Source organism: Taeniopygia guttata, chromosome 1, assembly GCF_048771995.1.
Source record: "Taeniopygia guttata chromosome 1, bTaeGut7.mat, whole genome shotgun sequence".
Classification (NCBI taxonomy): Eukaryota; Metazoa; Chordata; class Aves; order Passeriformes; family Estrildidae; genus Taeniopygia; species Taeniopygia guttata.
The window spans coordinates 94,007,618-94,034,528 of record NC_133024.1 but is presented as its reverse complement, the minus strand read 5'-3'; the positions used below and the strand labels follow the sequence as shown (position 1 = coordinate 94,034,528).

The following is a 26,911-nucleotide window of genomic DNA, read 5'->3' as shown; positions in this document are numbered from 1 at the left end:
GGTTTTTTGAGGTCTTAACTGTGCCTTCAGAGAAGAAGCACTTTTATGTACTTTGTTGAAAATGCTGACAAAAAAAAAATAGATCTAGAACGCACCTCATTGCTTTAAATGATCTGTTTAATTGCTGTCCTACTCTTATAGTCACAACAATTAAAAAGATCTTATCACAAAAACTTTTGTTCTGCTACTCAAGTACATAATTTAAAATACAACATGTAAGGATATATCTTTTCACGGAAAGGAGGCAGAATCAATGAAAAGCCTTAAACTCTGACAAGTTTATATGGCAGCCTGGACATTCCCGAACTCAGCTGGAAATTTGTGCTATTTGAAGTATACATATGAGTAAAGCAAAAGTGGGACACAGGAATATCATAGTAAAAAATTACCTTTAAATATACTCTAATTAGTTCCACATGTATAAAATACTGACTATCTGATACCTCATAGATGATCACATTTTTTATCTCAGTATTTTCTAGTCAACCTGAGGGGAGGGAAGATGTTTGCAAGGTTTTCAAATGTAGATCCCTCACCTGTAGGTATTTAGATCAGCTTTTTCTTTGTCTATCTCCCTTCTCCACTCTTCAGTACATGCTTATCCAAAAGATTATTTTTGAAAGCTGGTTGAATAATCAGAGGCTCTGCTTTTCCTTGTATAATATGCTATATAGTTGAAAGAAGTTCTCTGATTCCTAAATTATTTATAGAAGATTTGTATATCTAATGGTAGCTTGCTGAATTGCCTTCTACTTTAGAAAGGAGCTTAAACTCTCTTCACGCTGTTTTTGTAGAGAACATAAATTCCAGATTAAGGTATTCTGAATCATCACTAGCATCAAGAGCCAAACTTTTTAGATTAACCTGCTCCCAAATATACCCCAATCACTGATTTGCGCATCTGTATAGCTCACTTTGAAATATGTAATATCAATTTCATTTAACTTTATTTTATAATTTTTAAAATTTTTCTCAATTTTATTTCACATTCTTTTAAAGACCCAGCTGTTTATAATTTTAAAAGTAGCCAGGAATTTTCTACCGATACAAAAGATCAGCAATACCATTAACTCAAAGTTGTTCTTTGAGGCTTAGCTGCTACCTCCAGGAAATGTGCAACGCAAAAGACATAATTAGATTTAAATACAAAAAAATGTGGGCCATAAATTCACATAAATCCTCTCTATTAACTCCTAGGCTGTTTAAAAGAAGGAACAGTCTACTATGTTTTCCTCTACCAGAACAGTTAGGTTTTTTTGCTTTTATATCTTACTGAACTATTGGGAACATAATTTCAATAATTATGTCCCATGAGAATTGGGAAAGTATGGATCATTACTATAATTTTATTATTAGATGCACAGATATTTCTAAATTGGTATATATTTGAATCCGCATATTCTAACGAAACCAAGATTTTTTCATTTTTAGTTTTTTAGGCTTTAAGACATTTCTATTTAAATTAAATTTCCTGTAATACTGAATGCATTTGAAGTGAGACCATTTTAGAGGAAATTGTATTTGAAATTTTAAATTAGAAATATTAGGCTTGTAGGATGGTTCTGAACTGTGTAAGCTAAAGGATATAGGGATGGTGACATTGAAAACATAGCAGGTAATTAAGACTATTGTAAGAACTGTTAAAAATTGCTAATGCCATTTTCCTTATGCTTTTATTACTTTATTGTGTTTTCCTTACTTGAATTTTTTCAGACATTCACGATCAGAACAGCAAGAAACCTGTTATGGTCTACATCCATGGTGGATCTTACATGGAAGGTACTGGAAATATGATTGATGGCAGCATTCTCGCAAGTTATGGAAATGTCATTGTTGTCACTATCAATTACAGGCTGGGGGTTTTAGGTAAGTCACTCTTTTCTCCATAAAAATATTTGCACAGAAATATTTGATTGCTGAATTTTTCTGCTGATCAGTAATAGATATTTGGCTCAGTTTTGATTTTAAAACAGAACAATCTCAATGATGGATTTTGAAGTCTGTCCATTTTTTATGGAAACTGGGCTAAACTCCATTATTTCTGATGCTTTCAGCTTAAAAAGAAATATACTGGAAATGTATAATGTTTTGATAACTGGTATATCTTTCTTAAATAGTTTCTAATCCATGTTTTAAAAAAAAAGAAGAAAGTCAATCAAGAATGAGTCCTCACAGTTTTAAAAGAGTTGGCAATGGCAAAAGAAGGAAAGTGTTACTATTTATCTGTATTTACTAATTTTGTGTGCAAATTGGTTTTAGAGATGCATACAAAAAAAATAAAAAAAATTAAAAATTACACTGATGGAATTTGTGTTGTGGGTTACAGGCAATCAAGGAGTTTTAAGGAGTACAGTGACATTATCTTCAAAAGGATAAGAAACTCCATAATCATGGTGCATAGCATGATTTGTCTTTTGCCCAAAATAAGGTTTATTTATTTTTTGAGGTTCTGCTTTTCCGTAGAAAAAATAAAATCTAAAAAAGGGCAGAAAATGGAAGATATTAGAAATATTTGTTATTTTAGTGAAAGAGGCTATAGTTTGTATAGAATAGAATACAGAATGCTCAAAAGTTCATATTTCTGGAATTTTGGATACACAAGGTAAGGTACAGTAATTTTGTTTGTGTGTCTTTTTACAAGGACTTTTGATCTTGCTTTTTGTAATAGCAAAGCTGATCTATTTTTGTGGTAGGTACTGTTTTGGAACACAAAAGTTTTCTATTGCTGAGTTATGTGTTCATGCTGTTCTTGTTTTTCAACAATTTTATAATTCTTCTGAGTACTGAGAATTTTGGTTTTTGTCCCTGATTTTCAGTATTCATTAAATACAAAAGAATATTTTTTTTTCTATGATGGAAAGAGATTTAAAATTAAAGCCATAAATATAAAAAGATATCTTGATATATTTATGCATTCAGTCTTGGTATTCAGAAACACCCAAATAAACAAAAAAAATCTGAAAAACAAAGTAAACCAGCCAAACAAAAACCCACACAAAAAACCAACAAAAACAAACAAAAAAACAAGCAAACAAAAGGACAAAAAAAAAAAAAAGAAGACACAAGAAAACAAATTACTGTTTTGGTTGTTCTCAAATAACATGTATACCCAGAATATTGGTAGTTATTTATCTGTAAAAAAAGGTTATTTAATGCACCTCTTTAAAAAATTTTCTCTTGGTTTCTTAAAACTAGCAGTGTTGAAGGATACAGATGGATGTAAACCACTATTGGGTTAAAATGCTTCATTGCTGCTCTGTATTTTATAAATCTAAAGGGGAAAGTGCAATATTTGCATTGGTGAACTCATATTTTATGTATTTCAATTGAAAACAAACAAAATAGAAGAAAGAGTCAGAATGTTTTTTTTTTTTTAATTGTGCCATTCATGAAAAAGGCAAAAAATAGGGACATTTATATGAGAAACAGAAAAAGAATAAGACTCAGGATTTTAAATGGATTAGGAAAAATACATATGTGTATTGACATTAAATATTGTTTCTCAACAGTGGCAAATGTAACTTTCAAGACACTATGGAATTTATTCTTTATTACAAAAGTCTATGTTTGAATTAGAAAAGCAGAAGATATTAAAAAAATGTGTGCATTTTTAAGATCAGAAGAATTCTGTTTTATGAACATATTTACATTTTTTCTTCCTGGTGAAATGTAAATGTGATTATTGAGAGCTCATTAGGACATTGGAAGATATTAGGTGAATTCCATGGTTTTTTGACTTGCTTCATGAGTTAAAAAATAAGAAAAAGAAAACACAATTTTTTTTTCAGAAAAACAGCCACGTATAAAACAAACATGGCTATTCATAAGACCTAGAAAAGTATGACATACAGTTTGAATACTAACACTGTTTGTATCCCTTTCTTCTAGTCTGGGTTACTGAAGGTCCTATTTCTGTGAATCTGGTGTGTTTCAATGGTGTTTGATTTGTAAGTGCATACGCAAAGTCACATACTAACCTGTTGTTAATGACAGAGATGCGTAATTCTGTTGCTATTATCTCACCCTGTAATAAAGCAATATACATCAAATTGATCACAGTGCTGAATTGCACAAGATGCTAAATTTCTCTGGAAAATTCACTTGAATGGGCATGAATACTGGATCATATACTCTCCATAAATGTTAGTACTGTTCTTGAGGCACATTAAATTATTTTTTTTTCAGTCTATGGCGTGTTGTTAATAGCAGTAGATAGAAAAAGTATTAGGACCACACAGATAGCCACTGGATGATCTTAGACAAATCACAGGACCAAGAAATGGTTTGGGTTCCAAAGGACCTTCCAAGACCATCCAGTCCAACCCTGATGCAATGGGAGGGATTACATCAGTTTGCTCACAGCTCTATCCAACCTCACCTTGAACACTTCCAGCGATGAAGCATCAACAACTTCTCTAGTCAACCTGCTCCATATGGTGGAAGTTGGCTTAGTGTCTGCATCTTTTATTTCCCTCAAGACTTTTTATTGGATCCCATGGACTTCTGTATGCTCAGGTTCCTTGGGTGATCTGAAAACTGATCTACTGCAATGGTGGAGACTTAACACCCCCAATCTCTGCCTGAAAATTTGGGGAGTCGACAGATGGAGGAAGAGAGAATACCAGTGAAAACCGAGGAGCAAAAAAAATGTTTTAGTGCCTCAAACTTCTTCATTGCCTTTTTCAATAGTTCTCTTGCCTTATTTATTGTGGGAAGTACATTTTCCTTTTCTAAGCAGAATATCTGTAAAAGCCTTTCTAGCCAGTCTTCATATTCGTTGCCAAGCTCCAGCTGTGCTTTAACTTTTCTAATCCCATCCCTACATATCTGGACAGCATCTTTGTCTTCTTCCTAGGATATATGTTCCTGGTTCCATTTCCCGAAAGTATGGCTGCAAATGAGAAATTAAAAATTATGGTCTAAAGTAAATGAAAAACAGACGTCTGAGTCAGAAAAGACCCTTTTAAAATGTAGATGTAACATCATGACTTTCAGGCTTATAAAACATTTTAACAGAATCATAGAGACAAACATTTTCATGTCTATGTTTCTCTTTGCATATGGGTAAAATATAAGCCTTTAGATTGTGCACTGAACAATATTTATTTGTACTCCCTGTCTTAGAGGACTGCAGAGATGCTCTGGAAATAGTTTCCTCATCTCTCTTTCTTTCTAAGAAGCACCATGACAAAAGAGCAGACAGATAGGCCCAAGACTTTCCAACTTTTTAATTATCTCTGTCTTTCATTCTGTTCTAGAATTTCCTATACTTCTAGATCCCCAAGAATGCATGCAGCAATAATATGAGTTGTTGTTATTTAGAAGGCCATATTTTCCCTTCAAGTATAAATATGCATTTATCAAAATACATTCCATGAATAGGATACTTTTGCGACAATAAAATAAAAATAAACATTTTCTTATTGTAATGGTCCCTGTTTGAGGGGTGACCACTACAGTGACCACTACACTACTTATTGTAGTGGTCACTGTTTGAGGGGTGCTGTGGTACTGAGTTTAATTATTTGTGCACTTCAAGGCTTGTGACGATCCTGCCTCTGCCCATCTAGGCAGTTTCTGTTTTCACTCATGCCTCACCACAGTGAGGACTGAAGATGCTACTGGAGCTGGATGAAACTGCTGAGTTATCCCAGTGTGAGCCAGTGCTCCTGTAGACTGAAAAATTCAATACTGTAAAACACAGAAGTACCAAATCCCATGGTGGTCCCCAGTCCTCACTACATGCTTTGAGCATTGTGTAACTTGTTATTATACATATAAATTTTTCAAAAACTGAGTTGAATTTTCAAAATTCCAAAGCTATTTGGAGAATTACCTATCAAAAATAATAGAAATTTATGAGAGTGGGAGGGAAAATAGATATCCTAATTAAAAGTATGTTATAGTGTTACAAAAAATGGAATGGTTTGAATGACCTGGCTCACTCAGTCTAGATACTGCTCAAAGTATCTACATTCTTAGTCTTTGTGGATATGCTTTTAGAAGTAGCAACATCTTTCCAACACAGCTATAAGCACTCTTTTAGTGCCTTTTTCAGGATTATGTTGGCGGGAAAAATACTAAAGAGGGATTTATGTTCAGTGGTGCTTTACAGAGACATGACCTGAATCATTTGTCTCATGGTGAGATTTCAATGTGCAGAATCTCTGTTTAGATTGTATAACAGCAGAAAGTAAACCTGAAAACACCCTCCCTAAACAAAAAAATCCAAATCCAAAACAAAATCTTTGTGCCTCTGGATAGCCCTTCTCTACATCCAGTGTGTGTGATTCCACTAGTACAGGAAACTTAAGGTGGTCTCCTGGTAGAAAAGGCCAGAGCTAATAAAACATGGGAATGACCCAGGAGGTGGAGTGTGCTAAGTAAATCGATTTCATGCTTACACAGAAAGGAGGTTTATTTAGACTCATTTATGCTACTGTGACTGTTTCTATTTTTGAAGCCAATACAAGCTTCTCTACATTGCCTCACTCACATCTCTAAGGTTCATGCAGAGTTCCTGACCAGTTTGGTCTCTCATGTTTCTTCTCAGTTGGCTAACAATTTGTTATCTAATGTTAATTTTCATAGCTGATTTTCTAGTTCAGTGTAATTCCTAAATTCCCAGAATAACACCTGTCAATCCCACTACTACTAACATATTTTTGTAAACATTGCAAATATGATCTTTAATTGTTTTATTTTTGCTTTTGGTAAAATTTCCTTTTATATTATATTTTAATTATATTATTACAGTCACAGAAGTTGTGTTTGTGCAATGCAGCTCATAAGCTCTATCCATATACCATTTGATTTAGACTCTTCCATTTCAAATATCAGAAGCAACAAATGCTTAAGTAACAGTGTCATCAGAAGCTATGTGTAGACTCAAAGAGCTTCTAAAATGAGGTATATTGTTTGTTGAAATGTAATTGTCAAAAGTGGAATTTAGCAAGAAACTTTTGACAGAGAGTTCTTTTTACCTAAATGCAACAAAATCCAGGCATGATGGATTGGCCCAGTTGACTATGACAGTAGAGCATGGTCTTATAATTTTTTATCATAGCCTAGATATTAAAACAGATCAAAAAGCTTCAAGACAGTGTAAAAGGACCCTTTGGTCTTGATCCCTGAGCCAGTTACTAACCCAATGCATGCTGTGTTTACCCAGTTGTGTGCAGGACATGTTATCCAGAAAGATACTGTGAGAGACATGCTTTTAACACTATTATGAAGTTTCCGGCTGACTAAAAGAAATACATGTCAAATCTATAGTTTTGTAAGAGATGATATTTTATGCAGAAATTAGAAGAGAAAAAAGAAAAAAGGAAAAGTGTAATTTAATCTAACCACCCCTTGGAAATTAACCTGTTAACATAATCAGAATGGCAATATTGTGTGTATGAGGTCATAGGTTTTTCACAAGGAGACAGGGGAGCATCTTGCAGTGGTTAAAAGATGCATGAGTTCACCAGCTGTTGGAAGGATAGCACAACACAAATACATTTTTCTTGAATTATTTTATACCTCCCACATAATTCCTTGCAATTAGAGTCTGGCAGATACTGAAGGATCAAAATACCTTTACTGCCTTACAATACATGTTAACACAGTATATGAATATGCAGTATAGAGAGCTAAAGCCATGTTTCCAGTGTGGTATTGGAGTTTCCATTTTAGAACAGATGGATTTTTTTTGCTTTAATATCTCCAAAAGCCTCTGTAAAATATCTGAAAATATTAAATGACTAAAGCTTTCTGGTGATGGATGTTAAGTGCATTCTTCAATAGATATCTGCAGATAAAGGTTAGCAGCTGAGAAAGGCTACTCATTTTCATCTTTTCACTTCTGCTTTCTAATTGAAAATTATGATTTCCATTTAGGAAATCAAAATAATGTGTCATTTTGTATTTTATTGGTGTCAAGTCTCCTGTGATAGTACTTGTTCATTTAAAGCTCATATTGATTAGAAGAAAGCATAACAGTACTGGATGCAATATAATTACTGTTGAAAAAGTGAGAAGGACAAAATTATTTAAGAATTTTCCATTTTTCTGCTCTCCATTTTCACACCATCTGTGGATTGTATTATGTATGTTTCCTAAAACTAAGTACCCCACTTTGGGATCTGGGAAAAGGTAAAATAAATAAATACTTCCAGAGAATTTTTGAGACAAGACTAGAACTAGAAGGTATCTAACTTTACACTCATACAATCATAATTTGCATACAGTCAGATTCTAGCCATGTAAAGAAACAAAACCAATTTCTGTAAATATAATGAATAAGTTTGCGTTTTCATTTCTGCTAGAAATGTTAAAACAATGTTTAACATTTACTCAAGTGTGTGACTCCTTTTGAAACAATTTAGGTATGATTTTTCACATTTCACTTTTGTTCCATGTAGAACAAGTAGTCTGAGTGTAAATATTTGAAATGAGTAGTAAATGAATTTTCAAGTGCTCCTTGAAAGTATTTCCACATTTTATTAGCAAGTAGGTACCTAACTGCATTATGTCTCTGTTATAATCTCATCTGTAATGACTAGTTGTGTTTCTATCAGAAGATATTTTGGTCAAATAAGAAGGTAATAAATAATACATTGATTTACAGATATTGTCTAGCCCACAACCAAGTATCACATTGAGATTAATTAATCATGAGGAAAATTGCATGCCTTTATTCTTTCAGTGGGATTGCATTAGTCCCCAGCAAGATATAATCAGTGAAATTTTTCTTCTGTTGAGAATCCTTCAGGGTGAAATACTGCCATTAAAACTTCATGGTTTTGATACAAATGATTTAGCTACTGTAAACTTCTAAGAGATTTTGCTGTAAAGCACCTTAACTTCTTTATAATTTTCCTTTTACCAGAAAATATTGAGAGAATTCTTGTTTCTTGGACAAAGGGGAAACAAACCAAACCAGCAACCAAGAAAAATCCCACATTTTCTGTGTGTCATTTTTATGTTACTGTTAAACATACATTCTGCTCTTGTTTTTAATCAAGGAGTTGGATTAGTCCTTGATAAAAATACAAGGAATTCAATTCTGAATATCCTTGAATAAAGGGTAGCTTACAGATGTTGTATTCCCAAAATAGAAGAGAGAAAAAGCTATGACTCATAAGGTCCTAATTTCATCTTTACTTTTCCCTTGCTCTCGGGAAAAATTACATTGCTTCAATTGATGACTTCTCAAAGGCGCAAAAGATTTCTCTTTTCTGCTAATGTGGATTACAGAGTGAGAAAAAAAAAATCTGTTTTTTCATAGCAATAGAGTGACAGGAGAATAATTGCTTTTTTCTATACAACCACAACCAGCGGCTCATGGCAATTTGTATCTGCTTATATATATGCACATGGCCTCTACAATGCTAGACTCAAGATTGTTTCTTTCTGAAATGGTCTTATCTTCATTTTCAAATGCTGTAAATCTGTTTTTAAAGAAAGAATATTTCAATCACTTATCTTGGTGCATGGAAGTTTCTGCTATTTTTCAGAATGTCAGAATTTAAATTATTTGGTTATTTTGTGGGGAAAAAAAAAAAGGGGGCCTTGGTGAAAAATCTTTTCTCTTATGCATTTGAGCCCTAACATCAGCTTTGGTACCATCCTCTGAATGGATTCAAGGACTTTCACATTCTTAAATCATGGGGCCCAGAACTGTACTGAAGGTGAGGCTGAATGAGGTGGAATGACTGTCTGGTTTGAGCAGCTGGTGATGCACTCCAGGAGGGGGTTTGTCCTCTTGGCTGCCTGGGCACCCTGCTGACTCCTGCTTAGCCTACTGCTGACCAGCATCCCCAGATCCCTTTTCTGCAGGGCTGCACTCCAGCCGTTCCTCTCCCAGTATATGCATGTGGTTTTTTCCTGTGATTTTAGTCAAGGCTCAATTGAAATGCAAGTTAATTTTACTGAGACCTTTATAGTGCTTACTGAAGACAGCTAGTCATGCCTGTGGCTGATAAGAGAGAATAAAATCCAGCTTGACTTCTACTTTTCAATACTTATCAGTAAGTTTTCAGTGAGTTTTATCTCTTAGGCAATTGAAAAATCTAAAAAAAACCCCTTATTTAATAATTTATCTTCATAAGCAATGTTTTTTTTTATTTTAAATGTTTGTCCCCTTTATGACCTTCATAGCAGATATGTACATGGACAACATTGACAATAAAATATTCCAGAGATTTACTTCCAATAGAGTCTTCTGAAAATAGTAACTTCATAGGGAAGGTAAAAATCCATTGTGTATACCTGCTAAAATAACACAGACCTTGAACTATTATTTCTTCTTCATAACTGCATGCAATATATTCAGTAAACTGTGGGACACATTTTTCTGACATTCATGATTAAATCCTCCTGCTGTTTAAATCAGTAGGACTTTTGTCTTTCAATTTAAGGTTTCCAGTTTTCACCTTCAGATTGTCTTCCTTAAAATACAATATCTTCTCTTATTGCAGAGAAGGTCTTCCTTTCATTTTAATAACTTGAATCTGAAATAATTTGCAAAGATCATAAGACGAAGCAAATCACTCCAACAAAGAGTCTCAGTCTGGTAATCAGTTAGCTATATAGCTGAATCATTGAGGACAAATTGCTTGCATCTTGGTATCTGCCAAAAGCTAGTATCTAAAAGAAGACTATATTAAAATTCTCTTATCTGGAAAAACTTTCTATGTCATCTCAATGAAGAGAAATTTCATTTAGAAACATAAAAAGACCAGTCACCACAGAAATTCTAACTTGGTGACATTTTACCACCTCCACATTTTAATTTTTTCTCTGAAGACAGTACTCAGAATGTATGACTTTGATATACCCTGCCTAAGAGAAATGAAATTGATGTCTTAGAGAAATAATATATCGAGAGGTACTACTTTAGAAATTAATTCTAATGAATCACCTATGCATTTTTCTACTTATAAGAGGAAGTAAATAGAAGGCAAGGTCGGAAAAAGTCCTATAATAGACTCATAGAGTGGCCTGGGTTGGAAAGCACTATAAAGGTCATTTAATTCCAACCCCCATGCCACAGACAGGGACACTGTCCACTAGACTAGGTTCCTCAGAGCCAACCTGGCCTTGAACACTGCCAGAGAAGGGGCATTCATGGCTTCTTCAGGCAACATGTTCCAGTTCCTCACCACCCCCAGTAAAGAATTTTTTCTAGTATCTAATCTAACCCTGCTTGAAACCATTCCCACCCACCCTGTCACTTCATGCTCTTGTAACAATCCCTCTGTATCTTTCTTGTGGGACACAATTAGGTCACTCCAAAACCTTCCCTTTCCCTGGATGAATAATCCAAATTCTCCTGATAGGAGAGGTGCTCCATACCTCTAATGTATTTAGCAGCTCTCCTCTGGATTAACTCCAAAAGGTCAATGTTCTTCCTGTGCTGGGGATTCCAGGGGGAGTCTCACCAGAGACCAGAATATAGGGACAAAACCACTTCCCTCAGCTTGCTGGTTATGCTTCTTTTGGTGCATCCCAGGATATTATTGGCTCTCTGAAAGGCAAGCACACATTTTAGGGTCATGTCCAGTCTCTCACCCACCAGCACCCTCAAGTCTTCTTAGTAGGGCTGAGAAAATAAGAACTAGTGATGTCGTCAAATATAGTTTGACATATTTACAATTTAATATATTTTGCTTAGGAAAAAACTGAACATCTTCCCTTTTCTGGTAAAATGAAACATGTTTACTGTTGCTTATAAGAAAAGCAAGTGCATAAAAAAATTCTGATCACTACAATATAGCATTGATTAAAGTGTACTGAAGAGTACAATAAAAAGAGCTATAGTCAGCATGATTCTGAGAAAATTGTGATTTTCTGACTTTCCTTGTTTTTAATTTGTAAGGACACATGCAGGATGATCTTGAACAGTACCAGTATTCAAAAAACTACATCAAATTCAGTGTGCTGTAAGTTTATATTCTAAATAATTGTTTTCAGTTTTTCCTGGTGTATTTTTCTGGATACTTCCCTGAAGTAGAATAATCAATCAAAATCAATAAAAATCACTTATGGCATCCTACATGTGGGAAGTCTGACTGGCATATGTTAAATAAATTTGGTTATATTGCCTGTAAGTAACTACCTGTACTGTAGCAAATGAGATATTTTATAAAATTTACAAAACATTCCAAAACACTGGACCGTAGGCATTTTGTCCATGCAACTTGAATCCTGAATACATAGACTCTTTTAAAATGTGGGAAGTTGCACATTTCTCTCATGCCTAGGCATGCAAGAAAATAGTCTGGAATATTCATAAAATATATGGGAGATTTACTGGAAGTGCTGTCAGAACTTCAGTTTTGAAAAAGACATCAAGGAAGCAGTGCTTATAATAAAAATTACTTTTTTATTCTTCTTGAATGCATTATGAGCAACAATTTAGGGGGAAACAGAATTTTGAATGTTAGACATCCCCAAAGTTATTACATGTTTGCTTCTATTGTTTTATAGTGGTTGTGAGATGGAATATTATTAAATGTCTTTAAGTAGAATTTACTCTACAAGACAAAAAAGTGTTTAAAGAGGTTTATTTAAGCAGCACTGTGAACTTTGTGTATCACTCAGGGGATTAGGAATCAGACATCATCTCAGATAAAGCTGTTCATTTACTGAGCTTCCTCACAGAGAAATGTGTATACTCATGTTGAAAATAAGCAGAAGTAGTAAAGTAGCAAGAGGCAATAACTTCATAGACATTCAGAATATCAATGGTAAATTCAAGAATACAAGTGTCATTCTGTAATAAGTAATGACTATTTGAAAACAGCTGCTGCAGAAACCTTCTACATGATCGACACAAAAGGTACGGACAGAGTCAATTCCCTTTAGAAAAAAGGATTTCATTATGTTGTCATGGTTTCATCAAGCCCCGCTCGGCCACTCACTCACTCCTGTACATGTAAGATCAGGGAGAAAACATGAAGGATAAAATCCAGAAAACTCATGGGTTGATATGAAGACCTTTTAGTAGTAAAAGCAAAAGCCACATACACAAACAAAGCAAAAGAAGAATTAATTTTGTGTTTCCCATGGACAGGCAGATGTTCAACCATCTCCAGGAGATCAGGGAGCCATCACATATTACAGTTATTTGAGAAGACAAACACCATAATTCCAAATGTCCTCTCTGTTGAAAAAACAAACCCAACATTTTTATATCTCTTGTGATCCTAAATTTTAACACCTTTTAAAATTTTATCTTTTAGAATAAGATAATATTGCTAAGCAGAATGTATGGCTTGCAGATATAATGATTATTAAAATACTGGCCTTTAAAATAATGTGATACTAATAACCAAGATAACAGAGAAGGGAAGAACTATTGAGTAGAATGTTAATTTCTTCCTATGCTACTTTTACACCCTTTTTTTTTATATTTTGCACAGTTCCCTAATTTTTTCTACAGTGGAAATAAGGTCAAACATTTCTAAGAGCAGTTGTTACAAGAAATTTCTTGCATAGACGTTTCCCTTGGGCAGCAACTCTTTTCTGTCCTGTAAAATAGGAAATTTCCTCATTAAAGTAGCACTTTCAATATTGAAGCCTCTGAGACTAGTGCAAAAAAAACAATTTTTTATCCTGTAAGACCAAGAAATTACTGAATGTCAACAAGTATTCCCTATTTGGAATCATCCACACTTATGAGTACTTAAGGAACATATTTAACACTATTCATTGTCTAGCTCAGGGGGAAAAAAACTCCACAATATGGTTGCTCCATCCTGAAGAGGAAGAGTGAGGTCTTATGTAAAACCATAAGTCCTGATTCTCAATTCTGCCAAGAACAGTAATTTAAAATAGTAATTGTTCTGTTTTTTCCATATTATTTTTATTGTTGTTATATTCCATTTTAATTAGAAGTTACAGCTCAGTAGTGACTTTATGAGGATATTTCAGATCATATGAAGCGTTTACTGACTTTGAAACCCCTTCAAAATCTTCTACCCCTGAATTTTTTCTTCTCCCATTTCCCTTTTAATGATAGATTAGGGCACAGGATAGGGAACTGGGGTAACTGGCCTTAGAATGTGAAATGAGTAAATCAGAGATAAAGTTCCTTCTTTTAACCCATTCTAGCAGACATGCAACTCTGAACTGAGAAAGCATTTCACAAATGCAACTGAAAGCAGTTTCTGCAGATCATAGTTGTAGGCTCCAGAAAACTCATACATTTTACCTATGGCTCCATTAGAACTGTCATATGCAAGACAACAGGAATGGTGTTTCACAGTCTGAAGTTTAGAAATAACATGAAAGGAATAGATCAGAGCCCCATTCTTAGATGCTTCCAAATAAATATAAATTTCTAAAAATAAACATGATAGCATCAGAAGCTGTGCATGCAATATTCTGTGGTCATCAGGTTCTTTGATCATCTGCTTCTCATATCACTTTTTCTGAAAGATACTGCTGTAACTTTGTCATATTTCTCATAATGTCTTCTTGTGGTGTCAGGTAGGTTGTGCATACCACTGAAAAGATGCTTAGTCAAATTCAATCAAAATGATCATGAGTGTAAATCTTGTAAAAAATGAAAAGGCATCCTTGAAACAGTTTGATTTTTTTTTTTCCTGTGGACCTGCCTATGCCTTAAAGTTTTCAATGTAATACTCAGACTATGTTAAATAGTAGATATACCAGTTGCAGTGCAAAACGGAAAAGAAAATTTAAAAGGTCCAATATTTTCATCCATGAGCTCTTGGTGTATTCTATCTCTTCTGACACATAAAGCAGTAATCTTTGACCCATTGATGCAGGGACATGAAATGCCATATTTCCTGAAGTTGATTGCTTTCATGTATTCCTCCTATTTATGCCATGTATCTTTGTTCTTCCTGGAAACCCAGGAATCACATTCAAATCCTCTTAGTCTGAGGTGACTGTTTTGTATGTATGAGCATCAGACGTGTCTTGCATGCTGCCGAAGAATGAAAGGGCTGAAGGTTACCTCTGACACGGTTTCAAGGTCTGATTGCACATTGTGCCATAATCATTTTCTGAAGCTCGCTGTGTATTTTGCACATGGACTGGCTGGACAGTTATGTTCAAAGGGCTGATTAGCTTCTAAAAATAGGAGAACTACAAATAAAATAGGAAAGAACAAAACTGAATGCCAGCAGCAGATAAAACAGTCAGATGCCATGTAAAGAATAAGCAGACACAACCAAGTCTGAACTAGATAATCACCATGAGGAATTGAGGCAGAATTAGGTGATAGGCTCAAGATGAAAGGACCTCCAATTTTTAGAGTAGTTATTAAGTATTTAATTATTTTAAGGTTATTTTTGAATATCATGCCCTGTGAGTTACTACACAAATTGTGTCCTATTGTTGGGGATTTTTTTTTTGTTTGTTTTTAATTGATTAATTATTTAAAGCTCTAGTGCTTTTATATGACAGAGGCTGAGCAATAGGAATATCTGAATGAAAGCTGTAAGTGTACATTGAAGGGAAGGCTTAAAATCTGTGACAGAGGTATTGTGCATGTGGCTGTCATTAAGGCAAAATCCAACCTGCCCAGTAAAAGACAAGCTCATGTGTTTACAAAATCGTCTGATCTGGAAAATATAGTCTGCGCCAAGGACAAAGACCCCATTATAAAATAGTATTTACTTTCAAAACAGCTTTCTTAAAGGAAAGAATAAACAAATAAATAACAACACATTATATGTGCATATATTTTCTTCTTTATTAACTTATCTAAATTCATGCCTGTACTAGACTTTAGTTATGTTTGAGAAAATTCCTTATTTTTCATAGTCTAATCACTGTGTTATAAATGGTACTTATCTTTTTCTTTAAATGATCTCTTTTGAAATCCCCTGAACATTTTTCAGATAAGAATATTCCAACTTTACTAATATTGTAAATCTAGGTTTTGTGTAAGCAAGTTCTAGGCTTTGCATGAATGTGGAAAATGGAATTTTTATATATACCTCTCAGCAGTAATATTTTTTTCTTAAGTGATTCTAATTCTTATCTACCCAATTTTTTGGACTCAAATTTTACATCTTTATTTCTTGGCCTACCTTCTGTACACAGATAAGTATGTAAATTTTAACAAATACCGTGATCATTATTGTGCAATAGACTAAAATAGCATACATTTATTTCCTCATAGAAAAGAAAATCATGTCAAAGACCTTAAAAAACAATAGAATGTTTCTAAAGAGCAGTGTCTGGTGCAGGGAGAATCACCACCTCCCTCACTGATAATAACAAGTAGACTTATTGATGAAAACCATTTCTATATACTGCATGGTGTATAAAAGATGAGTGTTTTTACATATTTTAATCATTTTTAAATGCATTCTAAGCACATTCTGAATAGTTCTTCATTTTTTGCCACCTTTTCTTCTGAATTGCTAGTGTTTTTTGGGTTTTTTCCCAGTAAATGTTAACACAAAGTTGAAGGATCAAACTGTGCACATTAAGTTTTTGGTGAAGAAGTAGGGATTTCAGCTCCTTTAGAAGAGAGAATAGACAAACAAAAACTATCGCAGCTGTGTTTATACCAAGCCCTGACTATTCAAAGTAGTGGTTTGTTAAACTTGAATAAGAACTTGATGCATGCTTGTTTGTTCATTAATGTCTTTGTGATCAAATTGAAGAGAATTGCATTTAAATACACTGAAGAAATGCCCTTCTCAAAATCTCTATATATTTAATTTATGTGTTGAATTGATACATTAGATTCTTGTCTAATGTTTATTAATCCTTATTTACTGAGTGCAGATGATATCCTAAAATCTAATCTGAGCCTTTGAACACAGAAAAAAACTGCATTAAATAGTAACCAGTGAGAAAACTGCTATATAAACAAAAAGAGAAAAGTTGGTTATTTCATCTTCTTCAGTGCTGTGAATACTGACTATGGCTGTTAGAATGCTATAGCTTAAAAAGGAAGAAATAATGTGACATGTTTCTTATAATTTTCCTTCATATAGAAGAAAATATAATTTATCCCTTTTCCTTGCCTTGAAGAATGTAGTGTGTTGTGTATCCAAGATGCTTTATTCACATGGATAACCCCATGAGCTAATCTCTGTGCTAGCCAAGAAGAGTGAAGGATTGGACATAACCCACTGAGTGGAACTAACTGCAGAAGTGTAATCTAACAGAATCCAAGAAGTGCATGTTAAAGATACTTAATGGCACCTTGTTCTTTCAAATAAAGGAGACAGTGTGAGGGAATGAACTATGGCTGAGGCCTTGGGTCTCCCAGCTGAAGTCAGGTCCAAGACTTCATGGAAGAGATTGCTGACAGGACAGAGGACATATAAGTTATAGAGGGTTCCTGTGCCCTTAAATGGCTGCTGAGTAAATAGAAACACAATTTTTGAAAATTTTTACTTTCTCTGTGGATATAGCTAAGGTTCCACTAGAAAGTCTTTTTATTCCTTATGTCTCCCAAAGGGATGAAGTATGAACAATAGTAGTCCCATAAAATTAGAGCAGTTGGTCTTTCCATGAACACCAATCATGATTCATTTTGAAATCCCCTTTATGGCTTTCAGCAACTTTATAGCCAGGGGCTGACAACAAAACAGAAAGGGTGTGAAGTAAACAGAAGTCTTTTCTCAGCAGGCTCTCTAAGCAGTAAGCATTTAGCAAGGAAAAGAGACTCCTTTAGGGAGTGCCCCACAGCAGGAGCCTAGTTCAGGTGAAGTTCCCTCTAGGAGAGGCTTTAAATCCCAATGACTGTACTAGGAAAACAAGAAAAACTATGTTTTTACAGGAATACTTAAATTTAGGTAATTCACTTAAAAAGAAACCAAGCACCTTTATTTAAAAAAAAATATTTAAAAGAAAACTTAATATTTTATTTCATTGAGGCTCTTTTGATTCTTTTGATTGGGTTTTTTAGTGGGTTTGTTTTGGTTTTTCTTTGTTTGTTTTTGTTTGTTTTTGTGAGAGCTAAGAATTGTTAAAGCAGGGGAGAAGGATTATGGGATCTAAAACTGCAGTGAAAGATAATTATAACATTTATATAGGCCTGTATATTTCTCTTGCAGATATGCTAGGCACAAACCGCAAAAGAATGGAGACAGCAGAGAATATAGTGAAATAATTGCAGAAAAATATTTAAAATTAGTAACTGGAAGCAAAATTCCTGTCCAAACAGTAATGGCTTATTCTGAAATACACTGAACTTCTGAGATGGTTTTATATTTATATATTTATATTTATATTTATATTTATATTTATATTTATATTTATATTTATATTTATATTTATATTTATATTTATATTTATATTTATATTTATATTTATATTTATTATATTCTTTTAAATAATAAAAAATGTCAGCAGCTCTACAACACATTAATCAAAAAGAAAAGAACAGTGCAGCACAGAAGTTCGAACCAACTGTTGGGCTTGGTGGGGCCCAAGAAATGTTTAGTATTGTAGATACAAAAATATACATAAGGAAAAATTTTCCCTTTTTCTCTCCAAGGATGTGTCAAAGTCAGCTGTGTCAGAGAAAGTGACTAGATAATCTACATGTAAAGATACAAAACTTTTCAAAATTATTGGCTCAATAACCAAACAAATTAATTTGACACTTGATTCTGTAAGGTGCTGAGCAGTTGACTGGTTCAGCAAAATGTCTCCTGCCTACTTCAGCCTCATTATTACCTCTGTCCATTAAAATTGTGCTGGGAATTCATTGTTAGAAAAAAAAAGGAAAAAAAATCCCCAAACCTAAACAACTTCTAAACCCACAGATGTGATTACAGAATATTAATTTATCCAGAGAACCATTTAAGTATTTTGTAAATATTTACTTTTAACCCATGCAAGGGGTTGCTGCAAATTTGAGTTGAAACAACTTTTCAATTCACTTTTTTTTTTTTTAATGTAAGTAGGAAGATATTTTTTTGTCCTTGCAGGCTCCCTTTTTTTAGCTGTTTTTATCAGAAATTGGCCTGCTCTTACATAATATTTTTGAAAGATCACCTATTAAAAAGTTATGCAGCATCTATGCATTTTTCATTATTTTATTGAAACATATAAACATGAAATGCAAATCTTTAATTATGTATCCTTTGATTCTCTGATTTAGAATATTTGTCTGGTTCTAATCTATCTAGACTCATGATAGGAAAGGGTCAAAAAGGAAGGGCTAAGTCTCTAAAGGTTAAGTAGCACTAAATAAAATAATATTTTTATATTTTCAGTGCTTGGGAACATGAGAGATTATAGGAAAAACAGAAACTGAAAAATATACTGAGTAAGCAAAATACTGAATAATATAACCACCTCCACCCCGAGCAAGCTTAAACTCACAGCAGGTGCTTTTCCTACTGCAAACAAGACAGGTTGTGAGAAAGAACAGATGGAAAGAATCACCACAGAAGCTTAGATTAATTGGAGGTTGAGGGGATGGGTGGAATGTCACCTCCTTACCTACCTGCTGCACTGAGATACAATACAGGCAGGTTTTGGATAATGATCTGAGAATCCAAATCTCTTGGGAGACCTCAGAAGCCAGCCAATGTCAGACCTATAACTAGCTTTTTTGACCTGGTCGTTGTGGTCGATAATAGTGTAATGGTTACAGTACTTACTTCAGAAGAGTGAAACTGGGGTCATCACCTGTGCTGAACATTGTGGAAAAGGTAACCAGCAATTCTTTGCTGAGGTGTGTTTCTTATCTTTTCTTTGCTGAGGTGTGTTTCTTATCTTTTCTATCCTAAATTTCAGCCTACTCTTTCTTTTCTCATATTGTCAGACACATGTTTTCTCAGCTTGATGAAATGAAACAGTGGAGAGTCCTGTGCAGGTTTATTGTGTCTTGGTGGATAGGACACTTCTGGAAACATGGTGTTACCTTTGCATTGTCTGAAACCTCTGCTTTGTTTTACTTCATTTACTTCTACCTTGGACTGAAGTAAATAACATTCCTTGCTATTTCCTACACTTGGTGATGAATGCTCATATCTGACATGAGTACACTGAATCATCTTTCAGAATCTAGGAAAATGGCCTAAGATATTAAATTAAACAAAGAAGATTACACTTCCAGTCCTTGGAAGTGATTTTCAACCAGGACGAATAGGAGTTGGTTGTTAAATAATTTGTTAAATATTTGTTAAATAATGGAAGTAACAGACTACCTGCCCAAAGTTTAAATAAGAAAGCATGAGAATGAAATGGAAAATAAATTCTCAGAGCCTTTTAATTCTGACAGAACATCTGGTAATTTATACTACATGTGATTCTCAAAATGACCAATTTTCAAATCTTTTTTTAAATGTTCCTGTTTAAAAATATTTTTACTCAAATATCTAATGATGCTAGCTGGATCTGCAAGCTTGAATTGTTGACACTGGGATACTTTCTACATGAAGTAAATATGTCACTTGGCCACTTGGGAGGTGAAGTCTAGTTGGGAGCTCATCTCATTGAGTAGACTGGGAACTTACACAACTTGGATATTTAGCTATATGTGGTGTATCCTCTCCTCATAGCAGAGGTAGGTAAAATTAATCTGATTTAATTTTAAACAATGAATTAAGAAGTAGGCAAAGTCTTAGAGCTGCCTTCTTCTCTGAACTCCCTGCAAAAAAAATCCTGGCAGCTCAGAGGGAGATGTATACCTGGGGAGAACAATAGATGTCACTGCCTTGACTTCTGAAGGGCTTTTGACACTGTCTCCCATTACATCCTCATAGGTAAGTTCAAGAAGCGCGAGTTAGATGAGTGGACAGTGAGGTGGATTGAGGACTGCTCCAGGTGAACCTGCTTAAGCAAAAGGGGTTGGCCTAGATTATCTCCAGAGATACCTTTGTATCCTCACCATTTTGTGATTCTGTGATGTTAAGGATACATTTTTGGCAAATCTTTCCTTGTATTCACAAATAATATTCCACTTAAATGGAATATTCCACATTCTTTAAAATCACATTTTTCTTTACTGATTTTGCCTGAAAAATTATTTGAAGTTTTTGTAGTATCATGGAAAGTTAAGTTCACAAAGCGTTCTCCTGAGTCTAATCTAGTGTCTCTTTACAACATTTGTGGTGTTTTGGAGTTATTTTCAGGGACTTTTTTGCATACTTTTTAATAATTGAAACTTTAGTAGTAATAGTGTTCTACAAGTTTGTTTATTCTTTTTCAGTCCTGTCATTTCAATGTGAATTAACATTAGCAATGTAATTCTTTTGTTTTAGTATAGTCAAATACATTCTATAAAACTGTTTGTGGTTTCATTTTGGTTTTTATTTTAATGAGACTTTTAAGAATATGTAGCTTATATGAAATCAGCAGTAGAAGGTGAGGTATGCATAGCATCATTAAATTTCTAGCGAAAGATTTATACTGTTACTATCAGTTGTGAAAATATATTTAACATATTTAATTACCATTGACTTTTCTAAAACAATGTCTTCTATACTGCTGCCACTAGTATAAACATATTTTTAGCATAACTCTACCATCTTCAGGAAACAAGAGGAAAAACAAAGAAAAAAGAAGAAAAACAAAAACCACAAAACCAGTCTTCAAAGCCTCTAGGAGCTGATGATCTAAAAACTGATCTTTCACAGTCAGATAATAGCTTAAGACGAAAAACATGTTCGAAGCTTGTCTGTCATTGATTCAAAACATGACCTCAGTTCTAGTGAATTTTTGTTCCCTGGAGGGTTTTTAAAAATTAAAGAAGTGAAAATAGCAGCACTTTAAAAAGAAATTAAAATACATTTAAAAACATGCCCTGACCTTTTTAATTAAAAGGAATTGAAAACAGTTAAAATTATATCAACTGTCTCTTAAGAGTTCTCACATAAACTTATTAAGAAATTCATAATGATAGTAGATAAAACTGATTATTTTAAAAGAGTAATCAGTATGTTTATTTTAAAAGAGAGTATTTTTATCATGCCAAATTGAATTAAAAGATAAAATCAGGCTTGTTAAAAGCTGTTAAAAAAAAGAGTAAAAACATCCCCTTTTCTAGCACTGTGACTTTCAAGTAATGGCATCCAACAATTTGACTCAAAATTCAAGTAATGGTAGAACTATTTGAACTAGGAAAACCTTACTGCAGACAACTCCAAAAGAACTGAAATGTTTGGGGTATTACAATTTGTGTGTACTGGAATTCAAAGCAAAGTCTTGTCCCTGGAAATGATAGCTCTTTTCAGCTTCTTTGTAGGTGTAACGGCCAAGACAAGGGTAACTAAAGATTGTTGGTGACTCAGGTGAGTTTCTTGGGATACAGGAAGGAGGTATTACTTGCTACTGTTAAAATAGCATTTCAGACTAGTTATCTCTTATTCTGGGGGCTTAGACAGATTTTTTTTTGTTCTGGAATTTTTTTTTCACTCTCTAACAGTCATGTTTTGATGAATTATCAAATAGGAAAACTTGGAGAAAATGTTTAATCTATTTCATGGAATATTTGTGTTGTCTGTGATGTGAACTAAGCCATGTCACTACTTGGCACTGTAGTATAGGTAGAGATTTTTTGTTTTGTTTTGTTTTTTTCTTATTAGGTGATCTTAGAACTCAAATCATACCTTTTGCATTCTTTATACCGTGTGTTTATTTTCAGTTAAACTGTTGACTTGCTTGAATAAAAATAAGCTAGAAATACAGACTTTCTTACTTTTGGAGCTCTGAAAAGAAGGATATTGGTTGACAAATGTAATATCAAAACACATTTACTTCTAATATAATCTCTGGAATTAGTTGGGTTTTATTATCAGAGTAAGTGGTTTCTGTTTCTGGGAAATAATCTATCATTTTCAAATAGAAAACAAACCAAATGAGCAAAATATGCAAACAGTAAAAAAAAACTTTGTAAGTTATATTAAAGTTGTCCTTTTAATACTTGCTAATCTACTAAGCACTAGTTAAATGGTGTTCCCAAGAACACATCTTGTTTTAAAACAGTTATCCAATATCCTTAATGAGCCTACTCAACTTTGTATTCTCCCCTGAGTTAATTAAAGGAATAGTTTTAGCAAGAACTGTAGATATATTGGAGATAAAAATGACATTACCTCATCAAACACCAAATAGAAGTGTCATAGAGAGGCACACAGTGATGTCACTTAAAATGCAAGACATGCTGAATAAAAGGAATCACAATTCCCAGAGGGGGCAAAGTACACAAGATTTAATGGGAACACTGCACACCATTTCTGAAACATGGAGAAGACCTGACAGCACTAACAGCTTTGACAGCAGAAGATGAGTCTCCAGCATATGACATCTGACCTTAGAAAAAAATAAAAGTTTATCTCCCTAGTTATTAAATGCAAAGAATGGAAAGGACTTGTCAGAATGAGGTGACTGAGTCACTGTTTCCTTCAGCATGACCAAATCTGGGGCAGAATATGACAAGATATGTGCATATACTAGGGATTAATTTTTTATCCTTCTAGAGGTGGCAATTTATATTATTATATGTCAAATAGCAAAAACAGTATATTAAATAATGTGATAAAATTTCATATACTTTGAAAACAACAAATTAAAATGAGGTTATTTTTCGCATGACCACACTAGCAGCCATGTCTTATTCACCTAATCGTCTTTTACAAAGCTGGATTTATAGCAATAAAACCAATGAACAAGAGAACTCTTTGTATAGCAGAGAAGAGTATCTTCATTGTCATTGAAAGTTCCTGAAAAGATATCTAAAGGCAATAAGACAAAATAATAAAAATACGTATCTAATACATTATTTTCCTATTTTGTCATGAATATGTAGCAATTTTCAATTTGTCATTGAGATATTACATGCCTGACTTTCAGATTACATTAGGTATTTCAGTGTAAATCACCTCAAAAATACTTTTGTGTAAAAATTTAATTATTACATTCAATTGATACATAAGATATTAGAGTAGCTCATCGAAAGAGAAGAGAATGAAGAATCTGAATAAAAAATGAGAAGTGGACTTAAAAAGGGTTGGGAACAAATTTGCTTACTTTGTGGCTAGTTTAACAGCTTGTATTCTATATAAAGTAGGTTGTACTTGTTTTTCATTTCTATAATAACTATCTTCCCTAGACAAACAAAATCTTTTCTCTTGTAACTTATTTTTACATCCTTTTTTCACATCAGAAACCAGTAGGACATCATACTGTCCTTTGTAAAGGTTGGGCATGAAGAGAACTGAATTTACATTTTTTTAAATTAAATAGATAAAGTGCACATAGATATTCTGTGATACTACTGGAATGAACAAATTTATATGGTTATTTTCAATATCCAGGGATAGAATAAAGATAATTCCTAAGATAATATCAACTTAAAAAATTAATTTGAGTAAAATAAAAGGAAATATGATAACTTTGTTGTAGAGAAATTCAGTTCTGAGCCTTTTTCTTATTTCTGGCTAAATAATAATTTTCCCACAAAAATGCAAAGATGCAGTTTACACAGCAAAAGTATTCAGTTATATTAAAGATTCAGATGCTAATTAATATTTGATTTCAAAATTGTATTGTAATAAATTTTAAAAATTCTCAAAATTGACCTCTATTAATAGTATTTGGGGTGATGGTTTTGTTTTCTTTTTGATCTTACATAGGATTCTTTTTAAGGAATAATTTTGAGACTTGTGTTGATTGGCCTACTTAGGCTTCAAATTTTATTTATGGGAGAATGCATCAGCCACAGCAATGTACACAAATCTGTTTCACAGCTAAAAATGTGCATCAGTGGATTTTAAGTACTTTAATTCCTAGATAGAAATATAATCCAATGGTTTAGACATCTGAGCTGCTTAGAACATTTTCTGTTTATTCCGTTCCCTTGCTCTGGTGAGTCTCCTTTATTGCTTCCTGCCTCTTGCATTCCTATTTGTTCAGCTTAGTGTCAGTAGGAAAGCAAATTCTATAAGAAGGATTTTTTCTAGAATGCTCTTTGGCCTAATGTTTGGGACACTCTTCAGTAGTGTAGGGAAATGACATTTCAGTTCCTGTATGGTTGAGCAGAACTGAGAATCAGAGAAAGAGAGCTTATCTTTTATTTTCTGACACACATGTCAGCTTCCATTGATGACTACAGAAGCTCATGCAATGGATTACAGACAATGGAAATATAAGTATGGAATTCAGTCTATTCAACAGAGATACTGTGTCCGTTATATATTCCATGGCTTCACTCAGAAAGACAATTTCGTGAAATGACTTGCATTTTCTTGGAAATATCAGGAAATTGCAGAAATCCAATATTTATAATACATTCAATTGATATGCTAGAGATGGGTTTGTGCCTGGGTTTTATTTAGTGGTTTGTGGGGTTTTTTTTGTAAGATTATTGGGAACTCTATGTGAATATAGACTGACTCAACTATTTCCACCAACTCTACCTCAGTTGACCCCCTTTTTTTTTTTTTTTTTGCATTACTACTCCATTATTTTGGCACTGGTATACTGGACTTGTCTTTGGATTTTTGCAAAAGGAACAACATTCTCTGCCAAAGTAAAATAAAACAACTAGGCTGATGTAGGTGAAATATTACCTATTTACATCATCAGAAAATTTGGCCAAATTTTCAGCCATTTATGTTACAAACTTTATTAATGCAAGGTTCTCAATTTATCATATGATGAACTAAAGCCCCAATACAGTTAGTAATTATAATAGCCACTAATTTACCCACACAGAGTGTTGGTCTGAGGCTCTGAATCTATGAATACCTGCTGGCAATAGTCAGCAAAATGGTGCTTCCTAGCAGAGGGATTTCCCACCAGAGCAGTTTGTCAGTGCAGTGACTCTGTACAGTCAGCGACTCTGCAGCCTCCATCTTTTACATAAAATGAAATGCTGCATGATTCTCCCCCTCAGAAACATTGCTAAGCATACACAAAGTCTTTGTGCTATCTATAAGTTCTTTGTGAATATGTGAACTTGAAGCATGAGGAATTTCTATTTTATTTTTAAAAATTATGGAACTTTCCTATACAAAATCAAATGAAATATACCCATTGAAATAAGTCAGCATTTAAGCTTTAAATTTCCCTTAAGCTTAAAGTGGATGTGTATTCGTTTCTAAGAAAATGTTGCTCCTCCTTCATTAAAATAAAATATTAAACACTATCAAGAAGAAATCTTCAGCTTACATACTCATTTTCACACCTGTTTTCCATTTTTATTGCACAGAACTGTTGCAGTTTTAAGTGCAGTTTTCAAATATGTCTTATGGGGATTTATTAGTCATCTCTGCTTTTGGACAATATATCTACTCAAAACAGTTTTGATTAATTTACTGTTGTGATAATTGAGAAAAAATTACACAATATAATAAAATGATCAAATAAACTACTTGGAAAATGAAAATAGTTCTTTGGGCTGTGACATGAAAAACAATGCAGGATTAGAGTAACATCTAAAATGGATATATAGATATTACTTCCCCCCCCTGGAATATTTTACATAAAGAAATATTCCATTGATTTTTCTAATACATAAAATGCCTTGATAACCATATAAAAATATTCTAAGTGTCTAAGTCAAATAAACTGCATGATTTTGTGTAAACATCATGGGTAAAATCCTGACCGGACAGAAAACAACAACAAAATGTTTCTATGTACTAAATAAGACCTACTTAAAATCTACTGAAGTTATATTTACTTAGTATCTACTGAAACAGTGCCATTGCTACTATTGCTAATGCTATATATATTAATATATATATTTAAACTGTAGTATTTTGGTGCTAGATACACAGATTTCCATTACCATGAAAAATTGAATTTGCTATCTTAAAGATGAAAGATTCATGCACAGCACATTCTAGCTATTCAAGAAATGCAGGCAAACATTCTAGAAAGGCAGGCAAACATATTGATATTTCTCACAAACACTAAGCATCATTAAATTCTACTGATCTTCAGAGATGTAAGTGCTGTAAATGTT

General features: G+C 33.5%; 1 protein-coding gene across 5 annotated transcripts in view; it reads left to right on the top strand.

Annotated features, from left to right (window-relative positions):
• The window catches only part of NLGN4X (neuroligin 4 X-linked), a 159,891-nt gene that overhangs the window by 94,415 nt on the left and 38,565 nt on the right, over positions 1 to 26,911 (top strand). For all 5 annotated transcript variants that reach the window (XM_012569616.5, XM_030280448.4, XM_030280444.4 and 2 more), the window contains one exon: positions 1,714 to 1,866. In XM_012569616.5, coding sequence (XP_012425070.1) covers positions 1,714 to 1,866 — 153 coding nt within the window. The remainder of the gene's footprint in view (positions 1 to 1,713; positions 1,867 to 26,911) is intronic.